Raw genomic sequence first — 14,999 nt, 5'->3', positions numbered from 1 at the left:
GTCTTTTCTTTTCTTTCTCTTACCAGTGTCTTTCAAAGAGAAAAGTGTTTTGATTTTGATGAAGTCCAACATGAATTTTTTTTTTTTTATACATTGTGCTTTTGGTGTCCTGAGTAATCTTTGCCTAACCCAAGGTCATAAGGTTTTTCTACTATGTTTTCTTCTGTAAGTTTTATAGCTTTATGTTTTATATTTAGTTCTGCGATCCATTTTGAATTAATTTTTGTTTATACTGTAAGGTATAGTATAGATCAAAGTTCATTTTTTGTTTATAGATATTCCAATTGTTCCAGCACCATTTGTTGAAAAGACTGTCCTTCCTCCACTGAATCATCTTTGTGCTTTTGTCACAAATCAGTTGTCCCATAGGGGCGCCTGGGTGGCTCAGTCGGTTAAGTGGCCAACTTCAGCTCAGGTCATGATCTCATAGTTGGTGAGTTCAAGCCCTGCATCAGGGTCTGTGCTGACAGCTCAGAGCCTGGAGCCTGTTTCCGATTCTGTGTCTCACTTGCTTTCTGCCCCTCCCACACCTCTCTCTCAAAAATAATAAATAAACATTTTTAAAAAATCAATTATCCATAAATAAGTGGGTCTTTTTCTGGAATTGCTCATTCCATTGATCTGTGTGTCTATAAGAGTATCATGCTGTTTTAATTGCTGTAAATTTATAATAAGTCCTAAAATCAGGTAGTGTTAGCCCTCCAACTTTGTGTTTCTTTTTCAAAGTTGTTTTGGCTATTTTCAGTACTTTGCATCACCATTTGAATTTTATGATAAGCTTATTAATTTTTACAAAAAGGCTGCTGGGAATTTTAATGGTATCATGTTGAACTTACAGATCAGTTGCCATCTTAAACTCTACTCACCAATGAGCAAGGTATATATTTCCATTTATTTAGGTTTTCTTTATCTTAGTGTTTTCAAGTTTTCTGTGTACCAATACCCCTTTTATCAGATTAATACCTATGTATTTCATATTTTTGTATTTTAGCATTTTTCATTTTTTAATACATAGTATTACATTTTAATTTTTAATTTCTGAATGTTCATTGGTAGCATATAGAAGTGCAACTGATTTTTGTGTATTATTCCTGTATACTGCAGCCTGGCTAGATTCACTTAGTAGTTCTAGTAGTTTTTTGTAAATTCCACTGGATTTTCTATACAGATGATCATGTCATCTCTGAGTAAAGGTAGTTTTACTTCTTTTCCACTCTGGATGCCTTTTTTTCCAATTCATTGTCGAATAGGAATGGTAGGAGTGGTATCTTCATCTTGTTCTTGACCATGACGTATGATTTTAGCTACAGATCTTTTGTAGATGCCTGTTAACAGGTTGTATGTATACTACAAAACCTAAAAACCACTAAAATAACAAAGTTGTAGCTAAGAAGTCAACAAATTAGATAAAATCAAATAATAAAAAATACACAATTATATTGAACCCATTAAGCTATCCTAGCATTGGTGCTCTTCAAATAATTTTGTTATTTTTTCTTTTTTTCATATTGGATGGTTTCTACTGCTGTATTTCAAGGTCATTAGCCTTTTCTTCTGTAGTGTCTAATCTGTCATTAGTCTCATCCAATGTATTTTTCAATTCACATGTGGTATTTTCATCTGTAGAAGATATGTTTCTTTTTTTTAGTCTTCCATGTCTCCACTTAACTTTTTAAACATGAAATATAGTTTTAAAACATTTCATGTTTTAATGACCTTATCTGCTAATTCTAATATCTGTGTCAGGTTTTATTGATTAATTACTCTATTATGGTTCATGTGTTTCTATGTTTTTGCATACCTGGTAATTTTACCTTTTGGGGTGCTAGATATTTTTGTATTTCTAAAAATATTCTTGAACTTTGCTCTGGGATGCAGTTAATTGACTTAGAAACAGTTTGGCCCTTTTGAGTCTTGGTTTTATAATTTCTTAAGCAGATGTGAAACAGTGCTCGGTCTATAACTAATTATTTCTCACTTTTGATCTTTCTGTATTCTGTACCCAGTGCCCTGTGAGCTATGATCTTTTTTTTTCCAATCTGACTATTGGAAACAGTCACTATTCCCAGTTCTGTTCCCTCTAATCCCTTTGGATGGTTCTTTCCATGGCCTTGTAGTTTTTTCACATGCATGCAGTCATTGCTACCAGCTGAGGACTCACGGTGGACCCCCTGCAGCTCTCCAAGCTTCTTTGTGTCTTGTCCTCTGCCCTGCAAAGTCCAGCCACCTGTGCTCCCTGGACTCTCAGTTCCATCTCCTTAACTCAGGGAGCCCTGCCCTGCCTGCATCCTCCTCCCTTTGCCATGCCTTGAAAACTTGCAAAGCAAAAGCTGGAGCAATCATAGGGCTCACCTGGTTTGCTTCCAAAATCTCAGGCATCACTGTTCTTTGTTGCCTCGTTCCAATATGTTGACAATTGTTTTTTCATGATTTTGTCTGTTCTTTTTGGTTGTTTGGGTGGGAAAGTTAAATCCAGTTTGTTACTCTGTCTTGGCCTGAATAGAAGTCCAAGATGTTATGTGTTTTTATTTTAATTAAACTTTTTATTTTGAGATCATTGTAGATTCACAGGCAGTTGTAGGAAACAATACAAAGAGATCCCATCCAAGAAACAAAACAGGGAGATCCAATATACTCTTTTCCTAGTTTCCCCCAATGGTAACATATATTATAACCAGGATATTAACATTGATAGTCAAGATACAGAATAATTCTATCACCAGGAGGATCCATGTCTATTTTATAGATACATCCACTTCCCTTCTGCTTTCACCCCCATCTTAATCCCTGGTAACAAAGTTACAGTTGACCTTGAACAACAGGAGTTTGAACTGTACAGGTCTACTTATATGTGGATTTTTTTTTCAATAAATTCAGTATAGTACTGTAAATGCATTTTTTCTTAAGGTTTTTGTAATATGTTCTCTAGCTTTATTGGAAGAATTCAGTATATAAGACATTTAACATACAAAATATGTGTTAATCAACTGTTGTGTTATTGGTAAGGCTTCCAGTCAACAGTAGGCTATTAGTAATTTTGGGGGGAAGTCAAAAGTTATACGTGGATTTTTGACTATGGGGGTGGTCAGTACCCATAACCCCTGTGTTGTTCAAGGGTCAACTGTAATCTGTTCTCCATTTCTATAATTTGTCATTTGATTCATTTGAGTCATTGTGTGCATCAATAATTTTTTTCCTTTTTATTGCTGAGTAGCATTCTATGATATGGATGTACCAGTTTGTTTAAGGATTCACCAACTGAAGGACATCTGGATTAGTTCCAGTTTTTGAATATTGCAAATAAAGCTTCTGTAAGCATTCACATACAGTTTTTTATGTGAATAAGTTTTCACTTCTGAGTAAATGCGAAGTTAACACTCACATCCACTGTAATGGCTATAATCAAAAAGTCGGATAATAACAAGTGTTGGGAGAGATGGAGAGGAATTCGAACTCTTATACACTGCTGGTGGGGATGTAAAATGGTGCAGCTGCTTGGGAAAATACTCTGGCAGTTCTGTAAGAGATTAAACAGAGTTATCTTATGACCCAGGAATTGTACTCCTGTGTATATACCCAAGAGAAATGAAGATATATGTCCACATAAAACTTGTATACCAATGTTCATAGCAACATTATTTATAATAATCAAAAGATGGAAACAACCCAAATGTCCATCAACTGATAAATGAACATATGGCTTATCCCTACAATGGAATGTTATTTGGCAATAAAAAGGAATAAAATACTGATACCTACTACAAAGTAGATGAACCTAGAAAACATCCTGTTTGGGGCGCCTGGGTGGCGCAGTCGGTTAAGCGTCCGACTTCAGCCAGGTCACGATCTCGCGGTCCGTGGGTTCGAGCCCCGCGTCAGGCTCTGGGCTGATGGCTCGGAGCCCTGGAGCCTGCTTCCGGTTCTGTGTCTCCCTCTCTCTCTGCCCCTCCCCCGTTCATGCTCTGTCTCTCTCTGTCCCAAAAATAAATTAAAAACGTTGAAAAAAAAATTTTTTAAAAAAGAAAACATCCTGTTTAAGTAAAAGAAAGCAGTCACAAAAGACCACATATTGTATGATACTGTGTATATGACATGTCCAGAATAGACAAATCTAGTGATAGAAAGTAGATTAGCGGTTATCTAAGACTGTGGGGAGAGTGGGATGGGGTTGGGGAAAATGAGAAAGATTACTAAATGGAGTTTCTTTTTGAAACGATGAATTGTTTTAAAATGAATTGTGATCAAGCATTATACAACTCTGTAAATTATGCTAAAAACCATGGAGCTCTACATTTTAAGTGGGTGAATTACATGGTATATGAGTTATACCTCAATATGCTACTATTTAAAATAAAGTACACACGTTTTAAAAAAAGGAAAAGGATCAATTAGGAGTATCTGGGTGGGTCTATCTTTATTCCGTTCCAGTGACCTATGTGTCTGTCCACTCACCAATACTACACAGTCTTGGTTACTGCAGGTAAAAAAAAAAACCAAAAAAACCCAAAAAACTTGCAACTGATTAAACTGATTTTCCTACTTTATTCTTTTTTTATTCAAAATTGCTTTAGCTATTATAGTTCTTCTGCCATTTTCATATAAATTTTAGAATAATCTTGTTTATATCTACAAAACATCTTGATTTTTATTGGAATTCTGGTAAAGCTGTATATAAGTTGGGGAGAATTAACATGTTTATAATGTTCTTCCAATCCATGAACATAGTATACCTCTCCATTTATTTAGATCTTTTTTGATTCTTTCATCAGTGTTTTATAGTTTTTAGCATACAAATCCTGTGCACATTTTGTTAAATTTATACATAAATATTTCGGGTTTTTTTTTGAGAGATTGTAAATGATAATATATTTCTAAATTTTGGTATCTACAGTTCATCGCTAATATATAAAAATACAATTGATTGCATCAGGTGGTTTGTTTTTATTTTAAATTTAACTTTCTAATTTGTCTACCAACAGCAAAATATTTTAAAATAACATGGTTTGAAAGTTATTCTTAAACTGTAAGGATATTTCTTATAATTATAGTGGAAACATCTGAAAATCAGTTATGCTTTAATATCACTGAGAATGTTAGAACTAATTGTTGAATTAAATGCACATTCTCATTTACTGTCTTGGGTCTGTACCTTTACATATAGTAAACAATTGTTGTAGACTCTTCCTACATTAAAATATGGTATATTTTCTCTTAAAATTAGGAAGTATGTTTAAGTGCCAAAAGTATTTTTTTGACAACCTTTATATTTCTATGACTGGATTTTTTTTTAGACTGGTGTCATTCAGTATTTCTACATTGAAGACTGGCAATTTGTTAATGATTATCGACACCCTGTCAGTGTGAAAAAGATTTTTCCTGACCCAAATGGGACCAGATTAGTTTTCATTGATGAAAAAAGTGATGGATTTGTCTACTGTCCGGTAAGTCTGGAAGATTTTTTAAGTATATACAAAGAAAAGTGTGGGGTTTTTTTTCATTTGTATGCATTTTATTTTCAATATTTTAGGAATATCACTTTTATAAGTTACATAAGCATATAATTTTCATATGGTCATTGTTCAGTTTGAGTCAATATTATACTAATGTTTAAAATGAGTTCATTAAGACAGTTGATTAAAAGACAGAGATTACTTCTTTTTTGAGGATTTGGTGAAATCTAAAATTATCTGCAACTGATACTTTCTAGGGAGAAAATTTAGACTATTGACTTAATTCCTTCACGATTATTAGTATATTAAGATTTTCTACTTCTTCTGGAGTTAATTTTGTGATTATTTCTTTATGTTTCATACTCCTTTTCTTTAGTGGTGGAAATAGTTCACAGTATTTTTTTTTGTCTTTTTTTTTAATTTATATATAATTTAAACCCAAGTTGGTTAACATATAGAGTAATAATGATTTCAGGAATAGAATTTAGGGATTTATCACTTACATATAACACCCAGTGTTTTTAATATATATTATATATAAAATCATTTTCTCTTACGCAGTTCAAAGATGATAGTACTTTGTTACCATGTTTGTAATCTATTTCTACAACTATACATCAAGAAAACTTTTTCTGGGGCTTGTGGCTGGCTCAGTCAGTGGAGCACACAACTCTCCAGCTCAGGGTTGTAAATTCAAGCCCCACATTGGGCGTAGAGATTACTTCAAAATAAAATCTTAAAAAACAAATGAAACACTTTGTCCAATATTCTGCAGTTTTTCATAGTGTCAGTACCAGAAAGATTTTTTGTAATGGAAAAATAATTATATCCTATACCACTTTAACCTGATTTACTGCACAATATTACAATATATCTTCGTGTACATGACCTTTCTTTCCAGTTGTGCAATAAGGTTCAAAGGGCAGGGACTCCTTTCCACCCACCTTACTTGATTTTCCTCTTGCCTTAAAGATTCTGAACACAAAGAAAAGGCATTTTTTTCATAATTAAAAACAGATGGACCCTTTTTAGATCAGTTACTCTGCTTTTTACACATCCTTAACTTTTTTGGGAATAGATTAGCAAAAGAAAATGTGATTTTACATCTTTTACTTGGATTTTTCATTTCCCTTTGATATCCAGTTAACGATTTAGTATGTCCTTGGTCACAGTCCACACAGCCTACAGCTGTTCTCAGACATGTCTTAATAGCCATTCCCCTGGTGCCTTCCTCCACCTCAGTAGCCACTCGGTGAAGACCACTTTGCCCTCCCTGGATACTTCACTAGATGCTGAGACTTCCTGCCTTCTCCTTCTTTTCCTTTCCTTTCTGCCTGTCTTTCTCTTTCTTTAATTTTTTTCTTTTTTTCTCTTCTTTCTTTGATAAATAGAACAGGTTTCCACAGGAGTGCTTGCATTATTTAAGCAAAATTCCTAACGTGCCAGTTCTTACTCAACCCATTCCTCTCCCAGTCACAAAACCAATGAGGGAAAATGACATAAATAGAAAGATAACCTTGAGTTCTTTCTACTTGATAAGGAAATTCATCCTGTACAGATCTCCCTTCTGTAACAGGGCACTCGTTCGAACTGCCTTGCTTCCCCATGTGGGTTCCCCGTGGGAGGAAACTGCTGCTGAGAGCACCTAGAGGGTAGGCGGGCAAATCAGGGATCTGACAGGAGCTGGAGGCAGAATGGGGTTTGGCTGCTAGGGAAAGGCTGAAGAGTAAGAGTCAGAAAGAGCTGATGCATTTTTCTTTCTCCTTTTACAGTTTTCCTTTCCTTGATAATTTTTGTTAAAGAGGTTGCATGGCCTTTCTCGTGGAGTTGGTTTGAGGTTTCAGTGAGTTGATTTTTCCAAACCCGTGACTGGGCACTTGGTAGCCATTTAGCAGGTGTTCGTTAAAGCCCTGCCTCTTTATTGCTTTACCACCCTTCAACCCCTCAAGTTCCAGAATTATCTCACTTGTTGCTGCCCATTCCAACTCCTGTTTCCAACTCTAACTTGCAGCCCAGCTAAGCGTTAAGAAAAAAGTCCTGATAAAACAAAATCCACACAAAAGACTGACTGTATGAGAGCACAGGCTCTCCCACTCTGACCTGTGGGTGGGTATTTGCTTTTATCCAAATTAAGATCTCACTGCTAGGGTAACAGTTACGTGGTTGGGCACAATATCTGAGGGGAGTGTAGTGCCCACAGGAGCGAATTCCTCTTTTAAATAACACCAGACGATCTTCCACAAGTAAGGCCAGTGTGGCAGGGAAGGGAAAGGAAGGCTTGTGGTGTGGGCCTTCCCCTGCCACCACCTAGGGCACAGGAGGAGGCTGCGCGGAGGCCCCTGGACTCCAGACCAGGTTGCTGTGCGTTTGATTTGATTTGAGCACTCGGCCTGTCATAGTGTGCTGCTGCCATGCAGCTCACTTCTCTACTCAACTTCAGTGAATTTGAGAGAAATACTGCTCCTGCGGTGTGCATACATGAGACTAAGAAACAATTCAGACCATCGCTCTTCCTCTTTAAAGTTCTTACATTTACCTGTAGGTTCCCTTCGTATGTATATTCATTCAACCGATTTTTCCTCACTGTGTGCATGGTGAGGAAGTGACTTATGTTGTACAATAGAAGTGGGAGAGATGACATTTTTCTTACTAATGAATGCCCTAATAAAACAGCCTTGTCCCCCCATCACTCTCTGGAAGCCCGTGAAGGGTGACTTGTGATATATTACGGAAAATTCGCAAATACGTTGCCCTTGAGAGAGGTGGTAGAATGCAGTATTTAAGTGTATGGACCTTAAAGACAGACAGACAGACCTGGAGTTAAGATTAGTAATAATAACAACGAATATTTTTGTGCAGAATACTCCTTACATATATCAGTTATCTCTTAATCTTAATAGCAACCCCAGATATATTCCCATTTTTTAAGTAAACTTTATGCCCAACATGGGGCTCTAACTCATAACCCCAAGATCAAGAGTTGCATGCCCTACTGACTGAGCCAGCCAGGCTTCTTGGTAAATACTCATATTATTGGCCATTTTACAGGTGAAGAAACTAAGGCACAGAAAAGATAAGTAACGGGGCACCTGGGTGGCTCAGTCAGTTAGGCGTCCAGCTTCAATTCAGGTCACGATTTCATGGTTTGTGAGTTCAAGCCCTGCATCGGCCTCTGTGCTGTCAGTTCAGAGCCTGGAGCCTGCTTCACATTCTGTGTCTCCCTCTCTCTGCCCCTCCCCCACTCACACTCTGTCTCTCAAAAAATGAATAAATGTTAAGAAAAATGTTTTTTAAATTAAAAAAAGAAAAAGAAAAGACAAGGAACTTGCCCAAGGTCACACAGTCATAAAATGCTATATGTGATATGAGCCCAGAGTGGCTTCCTCCAGAGCTCTCACTTTAATTGGATTCCCAGTTTCACCGTTTATAAAATGGGTACAGTTCTAGTACCTACTTTGTAGGTTGCTATGTAAAAACTAAATGGGATGATGTGCATAAAGCTTGTAGTACAGTGTCTGCCGTGTAATAAGCACTCAACAAATGTTTACCCTTTAAAAAAATTTCTACCACCAGTCCAGTGGCCCTGGTGTGCACATCCGCACAAACCAAGCATCAGTGTAACATAGCGGTTAGAAGCATAGACTGGAGCCAGACTGCCTGCTGGGTCCAAATCCTGACCTTTCAACTTACTAGCCGTGTGACTTCGGACAAATTCCTTGGTGCCTGAGTTTCTCCATCGGCAAAATGGGCATAATAATGCCTATCTTGTACAGTGTGAGGTTAGAATTAAATGAGGTTACGTACATATAAGTAATTAGCACAGTACCTGGTAAGTAGCGCTATTTGATAGGAATATAATTAGAACTACAATTTTAAATTTTTGATTAGGTAATTTTTTTAAGAAGATAAAAAGAAACAGGTGAAATTCATGTTAATATGTTTAACCCAATATTATTATATCAGTATGTAATCAATATAAAGTACTGAGACGTTTTACCCTCTTGTCCATCCTAGCTCCTTGAGACCTATTGGATAGTTTACACTTACACACATCTCAATTCAGACTACACACGTTTCAATGTTCAAATAGCTGCATGTGGATGTTACACAGTGGCTACTATGTTAGACAGCCAGCTCTATAGTATTGGTTATTATCTGCAAGAATCTTCTATTTCATTCTGACTCCGAGAGGAAAATAGGGTAGAGAGGAGGTGGGTATTTCTCAGTTTCACATTCAGGATATTATATAAGCCTGTCTGCCAAGGCCAATAGCTTATATCACTAACAGTACATTTTCAATTTATTGCAATGCATTATGGAGAAGTTTTTTGAAACAAAACAGACCCAGTGGAATTTATTTAATTTTCAAATATGTATGAGTTAATTTGTTCTATATACCAGGGATTGAAAATTTTCCAAACACCAGTGTGTTCATAGTTTAAATTTCTTTTGTCTTGAGCAGCTTCAATTTTTTTTTTCTTTAAGCTGAAGCTTTGTGTCCAGACTTATAGTTTTTCCCGAGTTCAACAAGTTTTAGGCCAAGCCAGATCTAGTACAAGAATCGGGAAAGGAACTTTCCTTCCTGTTACGGTTGGAGTGTTGTTGGGTTGAATGCGTTGGGAAAACTATGCCAACCACGGCTGCAGACAGGCTCCTACCAAGGCAAGTGATAACAAAGTACATGCTTGGGGCAAATCTGTAAATCCTATTTTGTAGGTCAATGACGCTACCTATGAGATTCCAGATTTTTCACCAACCATTAAAGGTGTCCTTTGGGAAAACTGGCCAATGGATAAAGGTGTATTTATTGCTTACGATGATGATAAGGTGTACACCTACGTCTTTCACAAGGACACGATACAAGGTACTTAATCACCTTTTTGTACAATTGTTGTTAAATAAATTTCAGTGACAGTGAAATTAAAACCTTCCTTTCTGGTTTTTGTGCTGAGTATTCGCTTTTAGCATTAAGATGTCCATTTTAAAATACAGGATCCAAGGTGATTTTGGCTGGAGGCACCAAAGTTCCCTTCTCGCATAAACCTTTGCTGTTATATAATGGAGAGCTGACCTGCCAGACACAGAGTGGAAAAATAAACAACATCTACCTTAGCACCCACAAGTTCCTCGACAGTTTAAAAGATGTGGGTCCTGATGAACTGAGGCAGATGCTGACAAAGACTTTAATGCTAAAAAGGTAGGGCTCCAAACACTTCTCTGGAGCTTCTCATTTGCTTTTGTGATTTTAAAGGCCAAATCCTATTGAAAGAGATAGGCATAATAGTATTTACTTTGTTTACTTTACAGGATTGTTGTGAGGCTCAGATAAGATAATGGGTGTGAGAATATGTGTAAATTCTAAAGGAAGTCCTGTTGTACTAAGCCCTTTAGAACGGAGAGGTTTCTCATCACCCAAATAGTAGTTATTGTGAAATTCTAATAAACCTCATTATTTCAGCAGTATCTTAATGTCATCATAAGAAGTTTGGTTTTGCCTAGCTCGTAATTTTTTTTTTTTAATCTGACTTTTCCTGTTACCTCTTTGGGCTTTTTTGAGTCTTCCTTTGTGGTTCTGACCATCTCTTAAATGTTGCTGTTCCTCAGCGTCCCATGATCTCCCTCTTCTCTTCTCTAATCATTTTTCCTGAATGAACCTCCTCTACTTACATGGCTTCAACAACATTCATAAGAGGCTGACTCCAAAATGTGCATCTTTTGCTTAAACCTGTATTTCCCACTGCCTACCAGTTGTGTTTTTGGGAGTCCACGAGCTCCTCAAACTTTCTCTGTTTAAAACAACTCATCTTGCCCGTCCTCTTCTTTTCGCCCGGTCCTTATCACGTGTGCACCTGTCCCAACACACACACCTACACCTGCATACACGCATACACCAGACCCTTTTCTCCCCCACCCCCATACTCTCCCACTAACTCGCACCCTCACTTGGAATAATATATGATGTCACCACTTCCCGACTGCTCTTTCTGTGATAGCCTCATGACAGTCTCCTCTATTCTCCACACACTTTTGAAAATCTGAATCTGATGCTCTCACTCTCCTGCTGGAGATCCTTCCCATTGCCTTGAGAAAGAAATCCCTACTCCTCAGGGACCTCAGCATGACGTACCGGACACTTGATGATTTAATGCCAGCCTTAGCTGTCCGCATTCTTCCACTCTCTGTTCTGCCAGCTGCTTGAATCTGATGTTTTTCATGATTCTTTGCCTTGGCACATACAGCTTCTCTTCCTGGAACACCCTTCTCCTAAGTCTGTATGCAGGAACTCCTTATTCTCCACATTCAACAGAGCCCTCTCCTGCTCCAGGATGCATTCCCTGCAGCCCCGTAACCTCTGGCAGGCTGGTTGGGGGCCTTTCTGGTGGATTGCCGCAGGGCAGTATACGCAGTGGTTTAGAGTACTTCCCCCCTACCCCCACTGCTGTGTGACAGGCTAGTCTTGTGAGGTTTCTGAGCTTCACTTTTCCTCATCTGTAAAGAAGAAATAGTAATATTCCTTAGTGGAGAGGGCTGTTAGAGTAATCTAGTGAGAGAGTTTAGGCAAAGCATTTAGCACAGATTCACATATTACAAGCCCTCAATGACCTGTGTCATACTGTGTCAGAGTCGTCTGTTGACTTACCTGTCTCTTCCACCTTCCCCAATTATGACGGCCTAAAAAACAGTGACTGTGGGCATGATCTTTGTATCTTGGTTCCAAGCGCAGTTTCTGGCACAGAACAGGTGCTCAGTAAACGTGTGTTGGCTGGGAAAATGCATGGGTGAACAGATGGATGGATAGATATAATATATTCGTTAATGCAGGGGTCCCACAAAAAGTTCAACTGGCATTTATGGTCATGTTTTGACCAGAAGTCAGCGACCTTTCTTGTTATGGGCCAAATGGTAAACATTTCAGGCTTTAAAAGCCATGGGGTCTCTGTCACATCTACTCAAGTCAGCCGTTGTAGCACAAGAGCAGCCAAGACAATCCATAAAAAATGGACCGAGCAGCCTTGTTCCACTCAGACTTGGGTCACAGCAGCAGACAGCTGACTGTAGGCCATAGTTTGCTGAGCCTCTGTTGTAAACTTCCAAATATGTAGGAGTAGAGAGAGTACTGTTATTAGTCTCATGTGAGAAGAGAAATAATTTTCATCTCTGTGTGAAATAAACCCAAAAATAAACAAACAAAAAGAGTTAGTTGCTAATGAGGGAGGGTGGTTACACAGCATAGAGTCAGATTAGTAAAAGAAGTTCAAGAAAAAGCATTTATCTGTATAATAAAGGAAGACAAGTTTATGTAGTTTTTGATAACTTGGAAATGATGATTACAGATGAAGAAATGGTTTGCAAATTTATCTGAGATGTGACATTATATTATATATACCCTGAGCATTGCCAGTTAGGGGACGAGTAGAGCTCCCTGATTAAATCCTGTGCTCAAATGCTAGGTTTTCTGACGCTTGGGAAATATGCAAGATTCTGAATGATCACGCTGCCTGGAATGAGCTGGCCGGAGCTTGTCTCCATCACATGGAAGTGGAGTTCGCAATCCGTGTCTATCGGACAATCAGAAATGTTGGCATAGTGATGTCCTTGGAACAGATAAAGGTAAACAACATCTCATGAGAATTATTAGTTAGTATTTAAGTGGTATTTATTCAGTCATTTTAAGCTTCTGAAGTTAATCGTACCTAACTCATCAACAAGTTAGTCGATAGACCATTACCACTTCCTACTAAGCAAAGGCTTTAAAAAAAAAAAAAAAGAAATTCTTTATTTGTTCTCATTAAAACTGCTTTTATTTGTAGGGAATAGAAGACTACAATCTTCTGGCAGGACATCTGGCCATGTTTACTAATGATTTCAACCTGGCCCAGGACCTGTACCTGGCATCCAGCTGTCCCATTGCTGCCCTGGAGGTATGGTGGCAAATAAGGATGGGAAGAACACGCAAAGGGGATCCCCTTTTGTGTAGTTAAAATTTCTCAGCACCAGATACCACACACCTTCTCCTTCCTAGAATTTAGACATTTCGGCTTTAAGAACCCCTAAGTATTCATTAATTTCAAAACTACTTTCATTCTGTGTTCTATGGAGCCATAAAAGGCATGTTATTTTAACATTACCAAATAATTTAAAGTCTGTGTCCAAAGAGAACAGATTATTAAATTTATAAAAATGTACACAAATGAAAACAGTCACCATGTATCTAGAGCTCACCTGGTGCCAGGCACTTTTCTAAGCACTTGACATATTTTTACTCCTTTAACCCTCCCAACAATCCCAGCCGTTAGTTACCTTCTCTATTTCCCAAGTGGGGAAACTGAGAGATAAGATAAGATAAGATAAGATAAGATAAGATAAGATAAGATAAAAAATGGAGTTGCTGTTAGAACATGAACTCTAGGGTCAGATGTGTCTGGGTTCAAATCCCAGCTCTGTGTAATGTTCTACAAGTTATTTAATCTTTCTGTGCCCTAGGTCCCATTTTTTAAAATTAGGGGTCACAATATCTAGCCTGTAGGGTTACTGTAAAGATTTCAAAATGAGACTAGATCTCTGGAACAGTGCCTGACCAATAGTAAGGACACAAAGTGGTAGCTGTTGTCATTGTTAACGTTATCCTACCTCACGCCAGCATTTCCATAACTACTTAGAGGAGGGGTTTTGAAAACGCACTTGCTGTTTTACAACTTCACTTTTTCAAATTGTTCTACAGAAAATTTTCATAATTTTAAGTGAACTAAATTTAAAACTGTTAGATAATTTTACAATATCATTTGTGATAATGGGGGACACCCTGAGAAAATTTCAAAATTTGGACTGATAGGCACTGAAGTAGGAATATAGTTCACTCTTATGTGGATCCTAAGAAACTTAACAGAAGACCATGGGGGAGGGGAAGAAAAAAAAAAAGTGAGAGAGGGAAGGAGCCAAACCATAAGAGACTCTTACAAACTGAGAACAATCTGAGGGTTGATGGGGGTGGGAGGGAGGGAAGGGTGGGTGAGGGGTATTGAGGAGGGCACCTGTTGGGATGAGTACTGGGTGTTGTATGGAAACCAAATTGACAATAAATTTCATATTAAAGAAAAAAAGGAATATAGTTGTGATATGAGGGCAAAAATGCCACCTTAGCCCTTCTGCATTTAGTTGTGGACTCTTGTTGTGTGCTACGGGATTTGTAAAGGATTTGAAGTGATGACTGACTTCCCAGTGGAGAGGGGTGATTAACCTGTCGTTCCTTTAACCTCACTTCGAAGGCTGAGGAGTTAGCTGGGTAAGAGGTCAGAGGCACAGCCCTACTGCCTAGCAGTAGGTATATACTGGCATATACTAGTATATATACTAGTATAGTATACTGCTAGGTACTAGCAGTATAATTTGCTATACTAGCCTCTCTTTGCCTCAGTTTCTGGATTTCTAAAATAAGTACAATAAAAGTTCCTTGCAAAAGGCTTGCTAAGGAAAAGTAAATAAGTTAATGCCCTCAACTAGCACCTGGCAAAGAAGAGCACTTGAAAAATGTTAGCTATTATTCATTCC

General features: G+C 37.8%; 1 protein-coding gene across 4 annotated transcripts in view; it reads left to right on the top strand.

Moving 5' to 3' along the window:
* Positions 1-14,999, top strand: part of WDR19 (WD repeat domain 19) — a 113,966-nt gene that overhangs the window by 42,895 nt on the left and 56,072 nt on the right. For all 4 annotated transcript variants that reach the window (XM_058722817.1, XM_058722816.1, XM_058722815.1 and 1 more), the window contains exons 15-19: positions 5,292-5,441; positions 10,167-10,314; positions 10,443-10,647; positions 12,902-13,061; positions 13,262-13,372. In XM_058722817.1, coding sequence (XP_058578800.1) covers positions 5,292-5,441; positions 10,167-10,314; positions 10,443-10,647; positions 12,902-13,061; positions 13,262-13,372 — 774 coding nt within the window. The remainder of the gene's footprint in view (positions 1-5,291; positions 5,442-10,166; positions 10,315-10,442; positions 10,648-12,901; positions 13,062-13,261; positions 13,373-14,999) is intronic.

The sequence above is a fragment of the Neofelis nebulosa genome, chromosome 3 (genome assembly GCF_028018385.1).
Source record: "Neofelis nebulosa isolate mNeoNeb1 chromosome 3, mNeoNeb1.pri, whole genome shotgun sequence".
NCBI classification, from domain to species: domain Eukaryota; kingdom Metazoa; phylum Chordata; class Mammalia; order Carnivora; family Felidae; genus Neofelis; species Neofelis nebulosa.
The sequence above is the reverse complement of the archived record's forward strand: the minus strand, read 5'-3'. Positions and strand labels throughout refer to the sequence as shown.